General features: G+C 43.0%; 1 protein-coding gene across 3 annotated transcripts in view; it reads right to left on the bottom strand.

Annotated features, from left to right (window-relative positions):
* Positions 1–1,929: 1,929 nt before the first annotated feature.
* The window catches only part of si:ch1073-358c10.1 (peptide methionine sulfoxide reductase MsrA 1), a 53,422-nt gene continuing 38,321 nt past the window's right edge, over positions 1,930–17,030 (bottom strand). For all 3 annotated transcript variants that reach the window (XM_040041513.1, XM_040041512.1, XM_040041514.1), the window contains exons 5-6: positions 14,318–14,424; positions 1,930–2,873 (exon numbers count right to left, since the gene is read on the bottom strand). In XM_040041513.1, coding sequence (XP_039897447.1) covers positions 2,700–2,873; positions 14,318–14,424 — 281 coding nt within the window. In that variant the 3' untranslated portion in view covers positions 1,930–2,699. The remainder of the gene's footprint in view (positions 2,874–14,317; positions 14,425–17,030) is intronic.

Genomic DNA, 17,030 nt, shown 5'->3' with positions numbered 1-17,030 from the left:
ACAGGAAATGGTATAAAACAATGCTCTCTCCAATGGTGTATGCACATAGGGTATGGTATATAAATAAAGTTAGCTTGATTGAAGCTCTTAAAGGGAAGATACATAAAAAGCTATGAAAGGAGGACACCTTAGAGAGCATATCAGAGTGCAAGAATTTGTGTGGGTGCACGTCTCTGCAAGGTGTCTTTTTGGTGTGTTTGCTTCTTTTGCGTGGGCGCTGCCTTTTGCATTAGGCGGCAGTACAGGACGGAGTTCGAGGTAGCGGTTGGGACTTGTGTTTGTGAGGGTTGTGTGTACACGTGTGGGTAAGAGTGCAGAGTACCTCTCATAAACAACCAGCACCAGCTTCAGCCCACTGTTCCACAGTGCCACAGGTCTTTGCAAAAGCTTTCTTCAAATCATCTGGCAACGATTTTCATGAGCACAGTTGTTTAAAAACGGATGGGTAATACACAAAAAAGAATGCTTGTGACAGAAAAAAAGAATATATCAAATGCGTGATGCTGGTATGGATGCGAGCTGCCCCCTCTCTTGGAGTATAGGCCAGTGAGAGGCAAAGCAGCACGCTGGAGCGGTGAGCCCTTTGTGGCCAGCTGTGGGGCCATTAAAGGCCCATCTGCAGACAATAGGCTCTGTCTGAAGGGCGCACACAGCCTGGTTCCTGTCCTGTTCTGCCTCACTGTGTTTGTGTATGGATGCGTACATGAGAGTACCAAGCATTTCCAAGCCCCATTTTAATCTATTACAAAGGAATACAGAGAAAACACATTTACTCACGCAGCTACACTCTAAATGGCACTCGTTTTTACATGTCTGTGTTAAAGCCGGTAATTTTCCACACAAAAATCTCTCCCTACGTATTATCAACTCATAACCTGAGTTGGTGATAACGGCGTCTCTGCTTTGTGGGAGAACCATACTGTGGCTCACTCAGGCATCTCTTGTTTCAGTCAGAAATCATCACAGATGGCGGAAAACCTGATGTCACAGCACGATTAAGGCTTTAATGCCACCCTCTTCGTCAAAGACGGGGGAAATGAAGATCGCTTCATTAAAAGGTTATCTCCTCTCACACACTTGAGACGCAAAGCAGAATGCAAAAATATAAGCAGGCACTGGAAAACAGCAAGCTGGCCCAACCACACACCACTCAGCGCGGTTCGATCAAGCAAGCCACAGCTTCACATGCCTCGACACACACGCACACACACACAGAGCTGCTGCATGCAGACACATGCAAAAATATCTGTCCCAATACTAAAATAGGCCCACAGAGGTTGCACCTGCACCTGTGCCCTGGTCCACACCTACACACAGGTGTCAGGATGTGACACATACACACAGACAGAGAGAGATAGCAGAGAGGGAGGGGGAAGAACAAGAGCGGGGTGAATCACACTACTGCGGTCGACCAGAAAGCTTTTTCTAGATATCATCTCTGTATTTTGGAGTGTAACCATGTGTGTGATTTTCATTTTTAAACAGACTTTCATGTTGATGTGTTTAATTCTAAAAAACACACAAGAAATTCTGCACACAAGGCAGAATCGGAAATTCTATTCTTTTAAGTATGTCAAATAATGAGCCTTTCATTCCTAATTATGGGCTACGTAGCGTAGAGTGAAAGTTTAAGCAAACCGTGTATCATATTGAATGCACGGGTATTCAAGTGTGTCATTGTGTGATTCAGAATGAATGGCCTTTGAATGTGCATCTGTTTATCACAGTGAGTCACCCATTTGTCCCCCCAGTGGTACGTCCCTTCTCAAATGGGGCTGAAAAGGGGACAAAATACTTTACGCAGTGGTTTTTCTTTATTTTATAAATATAGATATCTGTGTGTGTATATATACAGAGCTTTGTGGGCAGACATATGCATAAATTAACACATACTGACACATATATACACAAACACCTGCACACTAAACATAAGGTAGGAGGAGAAACATTTTTATTTCCAGTGTAATAATAAGAAAGGCAACAAGTAATAAAAGGAATTCAATTGCAGTGTTTAGAAAAGTTAAAAACTAAAGAAAAACAGCATTAAAATCAAGCTAGTATTGGTGTCTTTGCCTGCTAAGAAGTATAAGAAACTGAGCTTTGTCACAGTGCTGTGGCAGTGTTGGAGGTGAGACGGATTACACGGATCAGGTTAGAAAACCGTTTCATCTTCCAGTTTACCAAGACAATGTTTATACACTCTTCCTTTGCAATATCATCCCACATTATATGTATATTATACATAACGTATGGATTTCTTTTGTGAAATCTCGCCACCCTCTGGAAGCTGTTAGTTACTGCAGTCAAAAAGAGCACTGCAATACAAAATTCAATCATGTTTCGAATTAATTTTTATGCAGCTTTTAAACATTTATTTTGTGTCATTGCTCTCCAAGTTTTTCAAGGTTTTTTTTGTTTTGTTTTATTTAGAAAATCTCTCAAAAAATGTTTTACACATGTTTGTGTTCTCCATAGCTGGAAGGCAGCCAGGAATTACTGAAGCTTATAACAGATATGAGGCTCAGTAATGATGTTGACTAATGTGTTATTATCTTACAAATACGGACAGATGCATTGTAGATACAGTCCATTTATAAGAAAAAGAAAATGAATTAGATGCATGGACTGCGAACAATGAAATTAGTGCCTAGAAGCGTATTCTGCGAGCTGAGTATTTTCCCTCTCTCACCACACGTGGCTCACAGTTCATCCTTTCTGGCGCCGATGGGACAGGAAATCCCGGTGCCTTTGAGGCCACAGTAGCCTTTAGGTACCTTCTTCAGGTACTGCTGGTGATAGTCCTCAGCGTAGTAAAACTGCTGCCCAACCAGAATCTCAGTTGTAATGGGACCATATCCTTTTTTCTCCAGCTCCTAGAGACAAAACACAAACATTCACCACTTTAGTTAAAACTGAATGCAAACTGAGAAAAAAACAGAAAAGAAAAAAAAGCACCTGTTCATAGTGTACACTGTTTGTTATTCAGCTGATGCTCAGCACAGTGATGCCATTGACTGAGGTTAGTCATTGTCATTACGTTGTGGGTTTGTATCCTCCACACTGCTTTCATTACCACACTCGTGAAATATATTCAGCATTGCTTTCTCCAACTCCCTTAGCTTCCTCAAATGAACACACCTCTTAAATGTTTTTTTTTTTCAAATTCTGTAGTGTATTGCGTGTGAACTTCCAATACATCTCCCTCATACAGTAAAGGGTTTCTGCTCCTCAACTAGAAAGCAGGGTGATTGAGTGACAGAAGAAAGGAACATCTTTTGTTTTGTAGTGCAGCGTGCGTCTGTGGCTCTCTCTGTGGGACAAAGCATCAAAGAGTATCCGCTCTCTTTGAGGCCTCTTTAAGACATTTTCACACTTAGCCTTTTCTAAACACCTTGAGAGAAGGCTTCAAACCCACTAAAGCAGCACGCTCGTTCACATAGACACTCATAACGCCTTGAAAAACACCTCTGACAGATATATCAAAGGTTTACCTGCTGTGCTGAGTGGTTTTCTCTATCTAATAATACAAGCACTCAGGCCTCTCTAGATCAGTGCTCCTGAGAGCTGACAAACAACAAGTCTGAGCTGCACTGGGACTGTCTGTGGGCAACAAGTAGCTTGTGTGTACAACAGATTGCTACACCTCAGAGAGAGCAGTTTGCAGCACTGAGGTGCTTTGCTTTGTGGGGGCGTCAGATGGGCTCAGAAAGTACAACAAAACAAGAGCTGAATGTGCTCAAGAAGGATGAGCATGTTCTTACCTTCTGCATGTAAGTCATTAAGTATGTTGTTTATATCCGATAAGAGTATTGTGTAGAAGGTTGTGATTGTACAAACCTCAAAGATCTATCCCTAAACTTTACAGTCCTTCTGAGCAGGTTTTGGCTCATCACTTTGGTTTTATGAGAGCTCTTCTGCTTCATTTTTATTAACCAGCACCGCTGGTAATCAGGGTTGGGGTTAATTAATCCATATTTTGTTTGTTGAAAATTGATTAGTTACTGTTAAGTTGACATTTTTATACACTCGCTGGTCACTTTAGGGTTAGGGATAGGGTACATATTGCCAGCACTAGGCTGGATCCCTTTTTCCTTAATTCTTCACGCCAATGGAAACATAATCAGGGATTTTGCTCCATATTGACTGCAGTCATAAACGGATGTACATGGTTAGCAACCATGTACAAATGGTCCTAAGGGACCTAAAGTGTGCCACGAAACACCATTAAACCTCCACCAGCGGTAAGGATTTGTGTTTTCAGGAATTTATGGCAAATTTTGATGTCTCAGCAGAAATCGAGACTCATCAGACCAGGCAGCATTTTCCAATTTTCCATGTTGTCAGATTTTGTGAATTGTAGCCTCACGTTACTGTTCTAAGCTGACAGAAGTGGCGCTGGGTGTGGTCTGCATACCTTGGTTGTGTCAAGTTGTTATAGTGTTACTGTTGCCCTCCTGTCAGCTCGAAGAAATCTGGCCATTCTCCTTTGACCTCTGGCATCAACAAGGCATTGTCATTCAGAGAACTGCTGCTAAACCCAAGGGACGGCCGTGCAGCTTAAACCACTTTTCTTCCCCATTCTGATATTCAGTTTTATCTTCAGCACATCATCTTGACCATGTCTATATGCCTAAATACATACAGTTGCTGTCATGTGATTGGCTGATTAGATATTTGTATTAACAAACACTTGAATAGCTAAAGCCAATGAAGTAGACAGTGATTATACTTAGTAAAAAACCCACACGACCAGATTTTGCTTGTTAAATCAGTCAGTCCATCATCAAAACTGTTACAATTTCTTTGATTAAATTACTAATTATAACTGAGCTGATGAGTCTGTTGGAAAATAGAAACAATAAAAACTCACGATGAAGCAGCGGTATGCTGTTTTTCACTGCCTAGAGCTATTTAGCTGTGAGAGTTCAACAAGCTAACCTCATACCTTTGGTCATCAGTAATTGTGTGATGAGAGAGGGAGACAATATCAGAAAAAATATCATTTCTAACTGACACTAATGTCAGTGAAAAGCAGCAGGGTAGTGTGTGATGTTGCCCACATGGAGGCAGTGTGGTACTAACCGTGTGTGCTCGGGTTTGCTGGAGGTGATGCAGTAGAGTCAGTAAATCAAAGCTCTGCACCCCACAGAGAGGCTGAGGCAGCAGCTGACCTCTAACTCCTCAGTGGTTGCCGCTACAATGTGAGGGCTCTAATCTCCCTGCAGGAAGGACCCAGTGTCCACAATCCAAACTACAACACAATGCAGTCCTTAACACAGAGCCCGAGCCTCACGAGCACAGACGTATTTACCTTTTAAAAAGGCAAACTGTGAGCAGTCTGCTAAAGAAGAACCAATTTTCCTGCTTGTATCCACCAGCACTGTGGTTAGCCAGCCGGCACAAGCAAAGAGCTTTGTACATCATGGCCTAATTAATCAGCCATCACCACCAAACCACAGTAGCAGAGAACCCTCCGGGGCAGAGGATGCTCCGTGTGAAGGGAGCGCCACGTCCAAGCAAAGGTCTGCTATTCTGAGTATACATACACCTCCACCCTGACACCCCCACACCACTCCCTCGCTCTCCATCCAGCCTTGTACAGCAGTCACAACACGGCGGCCATTTTAGATCTATAAATCAAAATGCATGGCGTCATGCCACTGTGTATAACCTTATGTGGCTTTGCTTTCTCTCTCTCTCACTGCAGCAGCGGCGGCAGCAGCAAAGGCATGGAAGGAAGAATATGGAGGGTAGGAAAGGATGTAAAGATGAGGGGGAGAAAATTCTAGAAAGGAAAAAGTTGATGACGTTCAAATGATGGTTACCGAGAGACAGGCAGAAGCGTGTTTGCATGTGCAAATATGTATATGAGTGTGAGACGGCTGATGCAAAAGGTGTGTGTGCTGTTAGTCAATTTGTGGAGTCAGATATCTTGTCACAAATCCACATCATGGGGACCTGATCCCCAAAAAGCGAATCCTTTTAGGGTTAATATGTTTTTATTTAGCAAAGATCATAGTTAGCATTGCGGCTAGTCGTGGCTTGCTGGATTAAATCTGAAGCTAATGAACGCAAGTCAATGCAATGTCCTCTTAAGTGACAAAAACATGTTTGTGTGTGTGTCCAGGGCTGAGCTCACTCAGCCCAGTCAGCCCTTCCTTTCTTCACGCCTGTCGGAAAGACTCCCATGTCAAAGACATGGCTGAATGGGTGCATGTCTGTTTCTCTCTCTCTCTCTGCATCTCCCTCCATTGCCGATTCTCTCGCTCTTTCTCCCATGTGAGCACAGAGGACTTTGCTTCGTGCTACCAAGTCCTCCCTGTTCGCCATCCAAGCGAGAGAGCCCCTCGCACCATCGCCATCGCTAGAGAGGCGGCCCCGGGACACAAATAGGACGTGACACCCCGAGAGAGGGTTGAGGTGGAGGAGGAAAAATGTACTCTCTCCCTCTCTCTCTTCCTTACCCCACTGCCTTGTCTCTCTGTGTCGTCTTCCCTCGGAAGGCCTACGGCTGCAGAGTGGTGGGGAAGAGACAGGCACTGACATAGAGTTTGTGACACTCAGTGACTCACGGTGAAGACATTTGAAAGAGGGATATGACCTCAATTCGGTGGTTTATGTAATCATGACTTAGTCCGCTATACTTTCACCGGTGTGTCACTGCTGCTATTTGGGTCTCTCCATTTTTCTTTTGAGCTCTCACCTCCGTCTTGGTCGCTAATTCCAATTAGCTTTATTGCCATTATCATAATTAAGTACAGTGTTGCCATAAATTTCAGTATATTTACAATGTAAATCTGATAGTTTAACTGTGGATGAAAAAGTACTGAGAACTTAAGCAAAATTGCAGCCCTGCAGAAAACACTCTTCGTATGGGTTAATTATTCATCGTGCTTTGCCTGTCTGTGTTGATGACTTACTGTGTAATCAGACTTTAAAGTTGCGTAATTAGGCGAGTTTCGACTCTTTTACGAAGCGTTGGGTAGTATATATTCTATAATACTGAATTAATGTTTTATCGTGTTTAAATGTACTGAATGTAACGGCTAAAAGGCAAAAGAAGTGGAAATATAAAGAAGCATAAAATGTTAATACTCGAGCAAAGCAGTTGTTCGCATGTATGCGCAAAGACAAAATAAGATTTGCACGTTCCTACCCGCTATCCATCTCCTTTCGCTCAGATCTAAAAGCCAGCACGGCACTGACTGCAGCTGCAAACCTGAACTCTGGAGCACAAAAAGCTCTTCAACATCTTAAAAATGTAAATACACTCTGAGTACTACGGACGGCAAACCTGCTCTGTGGCGAAATGCCGGGCTGCGGCTCTGCCTGCAAATACACGAAAAAGCCCGACGTGATATTCATGCTCCAGTCCACGGCACCATGCTTGCCCTCAGTGACCTCGGGGAGAGAGGCAGAGTGGGAGTGATGGAAGGACTCTAAGGGAAATACAAAAAGAGAAAAAAATGGAGCAAAAGAGCGACTTTTGAAGAAATGGAGTGAAGACCAGTGACCAGAGTGTGGTCATACACAATAACAGAAAAAAAGGATATTGTATTGTTCATGTGAGGTTTTGTGAAATGCAATGAGTGTAAAACTCATCATGCACATCGCTGCATCTGTATGTGTGCAACTGTGATTTTTCTTTTTCTTTTTTTTGCCTGCTCTGCTCATCTCTCTTTCCCTCTGTCATCATGGGTCAGGCATCCATTTTAGCTGGGCTTCTTAAGCGAGGGCTCCTACATTTTGTGAGCAGAAAAAAACACTCCTACATTTCGAGCGGGAGAGAGAGGATGCACGCTCTTCAGTCTCGGAGCAAGGTGGTGCACGCTCCTGCATTCTTTTCTTTTTCCCAGGGCAGACAACAAGTAGCTTCGCTATCAGAAGACCCCAAATGCAGAAGATCAGCTCGACGTTCCCGTGAAAAGCGATCGCCTTTGAACATCGCAGCTGCAAGGCGATCGGCAACATCTCACTCGCAGGCGGCGACTTAAAAAAAAGAAGTTGCCTGCGAACAATATTCCACTAAAATTTTTCTACTTATTAATTCATCTAAGCCGATAATGCTGTTTTAATATTGATCAGTTCGGCGCGCGGCTAAATTTAAACAAATTTTTTTTAAAAAAATGTGCAGCACCGACTGGGTTGAGAACGCTAGAGCCGGGGAATCACTGGAAGGGTAAATCTCACTTTCTGACGACTTTCCAAAATGTGGAACGTGAGCTTGTGCGACGAGAAGCGTGATTCTGAAACCTGCTGATGTTGTGCCCTGTTTTAACAGCCCTCGGGCTTCTCCTCAAGACTTCTAGCCTCAAATGATCTCCTCCTTTTTTTTTTCCAGCCATCATCCGAACCCCTGCGCACCACCCCTACACCCTCCACCCCCCCACCCATTTCAAGCTCATTAAGTTAGGATGCTTTATCAGAGGGCACACTCACCCCTCCAAGGCCCTGCACACATGCATGTGCGCATACACACGCACGCAGTATTCAAGCTGGCTTGATAAAACCTATTGTTCATACATGCACACACACGCACACACACACGTGTATATATATATAGAACCCCCCGTTCATCCATTTTTCTCTCCCCTAACCCATCTCTAAGCCACCCCCACCCCCCGACTCTCCTAATCAACTCTTCCCATCCCTTCTCTCTCTCACCCTCCACTCACCCCCACGCCCCTCACCCCAGCTCAAGGGAGACACATTTTAGCAGAGAGGGAGGGATAGAAAGAAAAAGAGATGGGGGGGAAAAGAGGGATGGGGGAAGACAGAGGGAGAGAAAGTGATGCACTCCTCCTCTCTGCTCTGCTGCCACAGCAGCTTGGCTACAGAAGCCTTTGATGTTCTGCAAATTTCAAATTTCATTATAGAGAACCCCCTTCTCCTCCCCTCCCCTCCTCTCCCTCACCCACCCCCTCCCCCCTCCCTCTCTGCTCTCGCGCTTAAACAAGCTTTTCTGCCTCACTCTCCCAAGCCTCCATGTACCCCCCCCCCCTCTCAATGCTGAAGTTAAGAAACTGAAAGCCCTGCAGAAGAGACTCTTCGTATGGGTTAATTATTCATTGGGCTGTGCCTGTATGTGCCAAATGTATGTCTGTGTGCGTCTGTATGTACACGCGAGTGTGGGTGAGTCATGTGCTGGCAGTGGGGTGGAATAGGGATTTTGTGATGCCTTATCTCTGGTTGTCTTAGATCGCCTCCACCCACTCTCTCTTGTCACTCTTCTTGAACATGCATTCACTTCTCCTGATGCTCTCCCAGACAGCATTGGGCTTTCAGGATAAAATACACACTCACATACAACCTCACAAGCGCACACACACACACACAGCAAGCTCTTCCTCCGTAGAGATGCTGTTTTCAAGCCAGACGTTCTTGAGACTCAGCATCAATGTGGCGAGGCAACCATTTCAGGGCAGGAAGCTGCCATTTTGGTTCAGAGTGTGTCAGCTGCTTTGGGAAGATACGTATCCCAGTGGTCCCAGTGGCCCTCAGATGGAACTGGGGTGCCACTGAAGTGGCTGACAGATTGGTGGAGTCAGCAGCGTTCCAGAGAGTCGGGGAGATTGAGTGAATACCGTTTCTATTCTAGAAGTTTGCAAATGTGAGTGTGTGTGTTTTGAAGGGTCTTCTATGGACTGGTTATTTATTCTCAGCCCTTCTCAGGCAGGTGATGATATAATGCTCACTATAACAGCCTTTTCTGTGCTGTGATACAAACTCAGTTTGTTTGTTTAACATTCATCTACTTGTAAAGAATTACATTTAATTTTTCTGGCTATTTTAATTATTAAAAAAAAGAAAAACATCTCATCTTGTCTTAAAAAATCTCAAATTCATAATAGAAAATCATTTAATAATATTACAATAACATTTTGATATTGTAACTTTCTCTAGTCTAGAGCTGCCTGGAAAAGCTGAGCCTAATCTGCTGACCTGCTGGGGATCATACATCGATCAGGCATAACATTTTGACCACTGACAGGTGGTCATGGGGCCTGTTACTGTGTGGGATACATTAGGCAGCAAGTGAACATTTTGTCCTCAACGTTGTTTTAGAAGCAGGAAAAATAAGGATTTGAGTTGGACCAGAGCCAAATGGGGCCAAACTGTGATGGCTAGACCAATGGATCAATAGAAGCTATGGAAGAAGGTAGCCTGGTCTGGGGTATCACATAGATGATGGGGTAAGTGCGCGTCACTCATCTGGGAAACACCAGGATGCACTAGGGGAAGAAGGCAAGCCGGTGAAGGCAGTGTGATGCTTTGGGCAATGTTCTTTTGGGAAACTTTGTTGTACACCATGTACACCCTTAATGGAGAGGATAATGCACCCTGCCACAAAGCAAAATAGGTTCAGGAATGGTTTGAGGAGAACAACAACAAGTTTGAGGCATTGACTTGACTTCCAAATTCCCCAGATCTCAACTGATCAAGCATTTGTGGGATGTGCTGGACAAACAAACCCAACATCTCGCATTTTACATGACTTAAGAGGATCTGCAAGATAAAATAGCACACCTTCTACCTTCATGTAGTCCACGCTTCGACAGGTCAGGGCTGTTTAGGCAACAACACAATATTAGGCACGTGATCATGTTACGCCTTTTCGGTGTACAAAATAATGTTTAAAATGACTGAAAGTTCTACAGGAGATTCGGGATGGCTGAATTATTTCAAAGTGGAGGGGCAATAAATAGATGATATAATTTCCCTGCTCATAGTTGGTAACAAATGAATGAATGAATAATGTAATGACATGTGAAAAGTTTCAAATATACAGACATAACACGTCCTCTTAAGTAGCAAGTTACCATTTAAAACTAATGTTTTGTGTTGAGTAATGATAAGGAAACACAACAGCTGGACAATAACGCAAAGATTTAGCATGGCTGCTATCCTCGCTAATAAAAAAGAGATATTTAACAATGAACTTTAGGAGAAAAAAAACGCCAAAGCAACCTTTTATATCTGCCTGATTTCATTCATCTAAAGTCTTAGTCGTATGTGACCGAAGTCATTATGACTGTGTACCATCAATGTTTGAAATGATCACATCAAAGACGGGGACCAGATCTGAGACTACTCAGTCAGTTGCCATCTTCAAAGCAACTTTGGTGTGTCAAGATGGCGATAAAACAGGGACAAAACGGCAATAAGAGGCAGTCGGCGTGCTGTTGATTTTTCCTTTGAATTGGGTCAAGTTGGCACTTACATGCAATGTGTTTGCAATAAAACAGAGATTAACTGTGATAAATCACAAATCTGTGGGTGTTTGTTGCCGTCCATATCAGATGTTTAGTATAGAAAAGAGTCCCTGTATGAAGGAGCGTGAATGGGTGATTGAGCCATGTTGTGTAAAGCGCTGTGAGTACTTACAGTAGACAAGCGCTATATAAGATCCACGTGTTAATGAGGATATTGTTACTGTACCAAATGCGTGCATTGGTCTGGGTTTTCTTCTTTCAGGTTCTCCCTTTAGCCGTTGCCTCCGTCTCACACTATCCCTTTCCTCCTCTCTGGCAGCTTCCGTATTTAACATGCCCAATATATCCACTATCCCTCCTCTGCACATGTCCAAACAATCTCAGCCTTGCTTCTCTAACTTTCTCTCCAAACTGGTCAACCTCAGCTAAGCTCTGATGGACTCATTTTTAATCTTGTCTGGTCAGTCCCAAAAAAATCTCTGCTGTCTTCAGCTCCTCCTCTGGTCTTTTTCTCAGTTCCACCATCTCCAAACAATACATCCTTTCCTTTCACTCATGCTGCTGTCCTTCTGTGACAAGTTACCCTGACACTCATCTCCTCCCACTTCACGCTGCCTACATCCTCTTCTTCACCTCTCTTGTGCCCTTTCCTTTGCTCTGGATGGTTGATCCCAGGTATTCAAACTAATATACCTTCACTACCTGCAGCCTCACTGTCATACCTGTCTCCCTCTCATTCACACGGATGTATTGTGCCTTGTTTCTACAGACTTTCACTCCTCTTGTCTCCAGAGCATGCCTCCACCTCTCTTTCACCTGCTTCTTACTCTCATGTACAGATCATCCTTCTCTCTCACTGAGTCCGAACACAACTTCCATATCTCTGCTTTCTTTGTCTTTAGCCAACAATAGATCAGTTTCCACCAGCACCTTGTTGGCAAACAGCACCGGAGGAGGTCATTTTTAACTCGGGGCCCCAACTGATCTGGTATGGAAATCTCATTCTTGATGTTTTTGTTTGATCTTATAAAGATTTTACACCATCATGATGCTACCTTTGACATATATTTGAGTTTGGGCTAGACGGGGAGCATTGATAAATGGGATAAAGGCAACAGAACCCTGGAAAAAAGCCATGGAGAGATGATTGAATTATGTCCTGACGTCTGTGTAGAAATGTCTGAAACACTGGAACCGGCTCTGCTCACTGTAAAAAGGAAAGCAAGATGTATCCTTGTATGTGCCTTGCATACAAGGATACTCCTCCTCCCCTCCCTCCATCGCTCCATTAAGTTCAGTTCAGTTCTGCTCTGCTTCAATAAAATCCCAGTATTACTGTGGAGCAGGAATATGTGGCTCGTCTCTAAACACTCAGAGCGGGGACTGAATAAAGAGCGACAGGACAGAGCCAAAGTTTTAGCACTGCGCTCACAGCTTTGAGCCATCCAGTCATGCCAATTACACACTCATTCTGATAACATCTCCCCCGTCTTTCCAAATAAATAAACACTCCTAGAGGCAATTATCACACACACATATCAGCCACAAAATAAGACATGCTTTTGGTGTAAAAAGCATAATTTACAGTTAATTGCCTGCCACAAACCTTAGTCACTCAGGTTTGTGTGTTTCATTATTTGAAGGAGCAGATGCCAATCTGTCTGCCTTTATAAATTTAATAGCAATTAGTTGCAGGCCTTTCTCCAATCTGTTCGAGACTGACTCTTGCCAGTTAAGGTTGAAATGAGACAGGCTGTCTCCCACCAGGTGAACTGTGCAGTCCTTGCAACTGCAAGCATCCAGAGGTTGAGGGTGCCGCACGCTCAAATTCCAGGTGAAAATGGGTCATTGAAACTACTTGCTATTGGTCCCAGGTAACAAGAAAATTCAGTGTAAGCACTTCGCAACTACTGATTATTCTGGGTCTCCTAGAAGTTTTCACTTTCACTTGCATTTGAGGCCCTACAGTGAACCGGGTGAACTCCAAAGAGCTGCCAAACAGATCACAGGTAAGATTGTTTGGTCGAATGCCGTTTCTAAGTTCTAAGATGAACTTTTAAACTCAAAACATACACATGTAATTTCCTCCTGTCTCTTACTATGCAGATGGTAATGCATGTGTGCCATCTGTGCATTTCTCTCCCTGTTTCTTTGTTGACTGTTACAGGCTTCATCCATTTGCCCCATGCTCTTTAGCTTTTTAAAAAATACTTCAAGGGTGTATCTTGGTGGTATGTGTGCTTGTGTGCGTGTGGGTGTGATGAGGTCGTGGTCAGTTGACAGCCAAAGGGCAGGGTCATCTTCAGTTGATAACCTGTCAGCGATGACTCTCTGATCTAACTGGCTCTCTCGTACTTTTCACGTTCTTCCTCCCCCACCTTTATGGTCCCAGCTGCCACTCCTCTCTAACCTCTGACCCAAGCCCAAGGCCAAGGTTGGGAGGTTGTTGCCACGGCAACAAAACAGGCCCGCAGCGCCTGGCTGCTGACCCCGGGAGCCCCAAGTAACCCTAACGATCATAATTTGCTCCCCTCTGCCCCCTGCCAGCTCATCCATGAATACCATTTCGAGGAGCGAAGAGGGTGATGCCGGGAACAACGGACGGATCGGCAGGCTGATGGGCAGAACAATAGAACGAACAAAAGAAGCACGCGTGCGCCACTGAAAGGGAGAGCTTTAGAAATCAGTTAAGATGGCCTTTTGACCCCCTTCCTCTCTTTCGGTTTAAGAAAGCCGGTTTAGATGCATATCACCTAAAAAGATGGTTTTGCTTGACTAAACTGCATAAGAGGTTGATACTCCAGACACTGATTTTTAATTGCCATTCAAATAATAAAGAAAGCTCCAAACTACCACTTAGACTGCTGCAACACTCAAAAGGTTCCTATATACTGATAAAACCTATATATGATGACTCAGTCATATTTATATACATGCATTACGTTAGTCTTTTAACTGGAAAGGTGTGTGAGACTTTCTTCACATTTTTCAAGAGTCGCTCCGTGGCTACTGCTTTACTTGGCTTATAGTTTGGTTATATGCAATCCCATACTTGAGTAAATATAATAATAAAACCTCCTGATGTGTGTGAGGGGGTATCATACCTGCTGGAAGGCCACTTTACTCTTCAGCGCAATCTCCTGCTGAGTGGGGTTGGATGTGTAAATGGCTGAACGATACTGAGTACCTTGGTCATTGTGCTGCTTCATACCTGTATAAAACACACATACACACACACACACACAAAGGAAAAATAAGACACCCCACAAAAATGCATGAAGCACCACAATCAGAGCAGACACAATGTGATTTGCATGCAAAAGGCTTTCATAATTATGTCATCATCCTGCGTCTTGAATTCATGAGGCCGAATGAATTCAAAGTTCACAGCAGATTCAGGCTTTCATTAGGAAGGCCTGAGTCGTGTAGGTGTATGGGCAAATGAAGGTGGACACATTTTCCTCTTCTTTGTCATCTATGTGACAGTGTCAAACATTTTCATCAGCTTTACGTCAGAGTGTTTGGGAGGATATCCAGGTATACTGTAACTTGATTAGGGGGCCAAACAGCTGCCATCCTTTCTATGCTTTTCAAATGCTAAACTCCTGAGCAGCTCAGACATCCGTGGACACATCTCCCACTCTGCATTTGTTTCCTTTCTTTACTGAAGTGTGTCATTCTTGTCTTCTTCTATCTTTCTAAATCCTTGTCTTTTTCAGTCATTGGCGTTTTGTTATGGGCTTGAATCCCTGATACATGTGTTCTTGTTTAGAGGCCTGTCAGATATGCCTTTCAGCCTGATTTTGATGGTGGATTAGTTCATGTGGACAACACGTTTACTCCTCCTTCCAGCCACTCTCATTTTACTGCACTTTTGGCTACTGGTCAGCGATTGGCAAGCAAAACAAATGGTTAATTCTTATATTTTAAAGCTTGTCATGTTTCTGTCACCATATTCAGAACCACTTTGCTGTGTCTTTGTCATGTAGAGGTAATATGCTTTTGTGTCTCCTTCCCTTTCTCTTTTTCTTGTTTTAACACAGATTTTTCTGGGGCACCATATCCTACATGGCCAGAAAGCAGCAGCATGGGATCAAACTGGCGTGAACATTTTGGCAAACATCTGCCTCTTCAGACATCTGGCAAGAAGCAACTCTTGAAAAAAGTCACACAACATTTTGAAACAACAGTTTTGCTCATTTGTGTTGTATTTTGAAACTGTGCTGGGCCCTGTACTTTTTGTGTAAAATTTTGTGTAAAATTGCAAGGCAATCCGACTCAGTAAGTCAACCCAGGACTTCCAAATCTAGCTACGAGTGTGTTCACATGAAAGGCATTGCAAATGTGGGCAGGTCTACTGACAGAAGAGCAACTGATCTTACAAAGAAAGATAATACAATGATATTAGAAAAATATTTAGAGAATAAACACATATAAAAACAGACTGCCACAGATAATGTGTGCTAGTATGAGAGTGTGTGTGTGAGAGGAAAAGTGCTGAACAGTAGTTTAGTATTAAAAGCCCTGTATGAATGTGTGAGCACTTTAAGCACTTTTGTCAGTAAGACTGGAAAACACCTCCCACATTAATAAAGTCTAGCCTATTTGAAGCTGGGAAGAAAAGCCGGAAAAAATACAGACTATGTGAGGTACGAGAATTATTGATATCACAGTTTTATAATGGAAGACGTGGGAGAAAACTTGATTTCAATATTCTGTTAAATTCCTTTAACATTTTTAATGTAAGTAAGTAAGTTTTAGGATTTTTTTTTCACATTCAAAAATTTAGTGTAAGATCCACAAGTACAAATAGCTGTCCTGTTTTAAATTTGTATATTAATGCTTATAGAACAAAACAACTGTTGTAAAATAGTTTACAGCCAACAGGGAAAAAGCATAAAGGAATAAAAGTGCATTAAGAATCTATATTTATCACTAAGGCTCAGGAGGGAAAAGCAAAGACTTTGGACGCTCTTAAAAAATTCAGCTCCTCCTTCTATCTCTGGATCCATGAATGCAATGGTAAAGCTATTTTCCATAGATCTGCTTGATCTTTATGTGGTGATTTCATAGCTGCAGATCTCTAATGTTGAACATTACCTGTTCCAGAGGAGGTTAGGTCTGCAGCACAAGTTACCATGGTGATATACTCTCGCAAAAAGTAAACCACCTTCAAAATCTGATTTACCCCTAAAATCACAAGTTGTAAAAGCAACCAACAAAGGTGAGAATGGTCTTGCTTTTGAAGTTACGTTACAGACATCAACAATAACAAAAATTCCCATATTGTACATTTGTGTTGTTTGTTCAAACCAAAACAATGAGCTGAAAGATGGTAAAGAGATGATAAGGGCTAGTTCGTCACTAAGAATGAAACTGCTCTCATTACAAGTGTTCCTCAAACCAATTGTTAACGTAAAAATAATGGTTACAGCCTTGTGAGTTTGAATAATGGTGGCTTCAGTTGTCTTTAGGTGTTTTTTGGGGGGAGGGGGGGGGGGGATTGGTTTGCTGAGCTGGTCAGTGCAGCGCTTCTTTTTAAAAGTGCATCAGACTTTCAATTTCCCCTCTCCTAAAGATTTCCTATCTCCCCGATAGGTTTAACTTTTCAGCCTAATGATGGCCTTCTTCACTTGCATCAATAGCTCTTTGGACCTGGAGCTGACAGCTCCAGTAAACAGATAGAAAATGTAAATTCCACATTTTAAAGCAACTCCAGATCTATTATCCGCTTAATTTATCATGGAAAAACAAAGGTACAGGTCTCACCTGGTCACAGAGCTTCTTGTAAGTCAACTGTCCAATTTCTTTTTCAGC

This window comes from Simochromis diagramma, unplaced genomic scaffold, assembly GCF_900408965.1.
Source record: "Simochromis diagramma unplaced genomic scaffold, fSimDia1.1 OVJJ01000304.1, whole genome shotgun sequence".
In the NCBI taxonomy this organism is placed as follows: Eukaryota; Metazoa; Chordata; class Actinopteri; order Cichliformes; family Cichlidae; genus Simochromis; species Simochromis diagramma.
The sequence above is the reverse complement of the archived record's forward strand: the minus strand, read 5'-3'. Positions and strand labels throughout refer to the sequence as shown.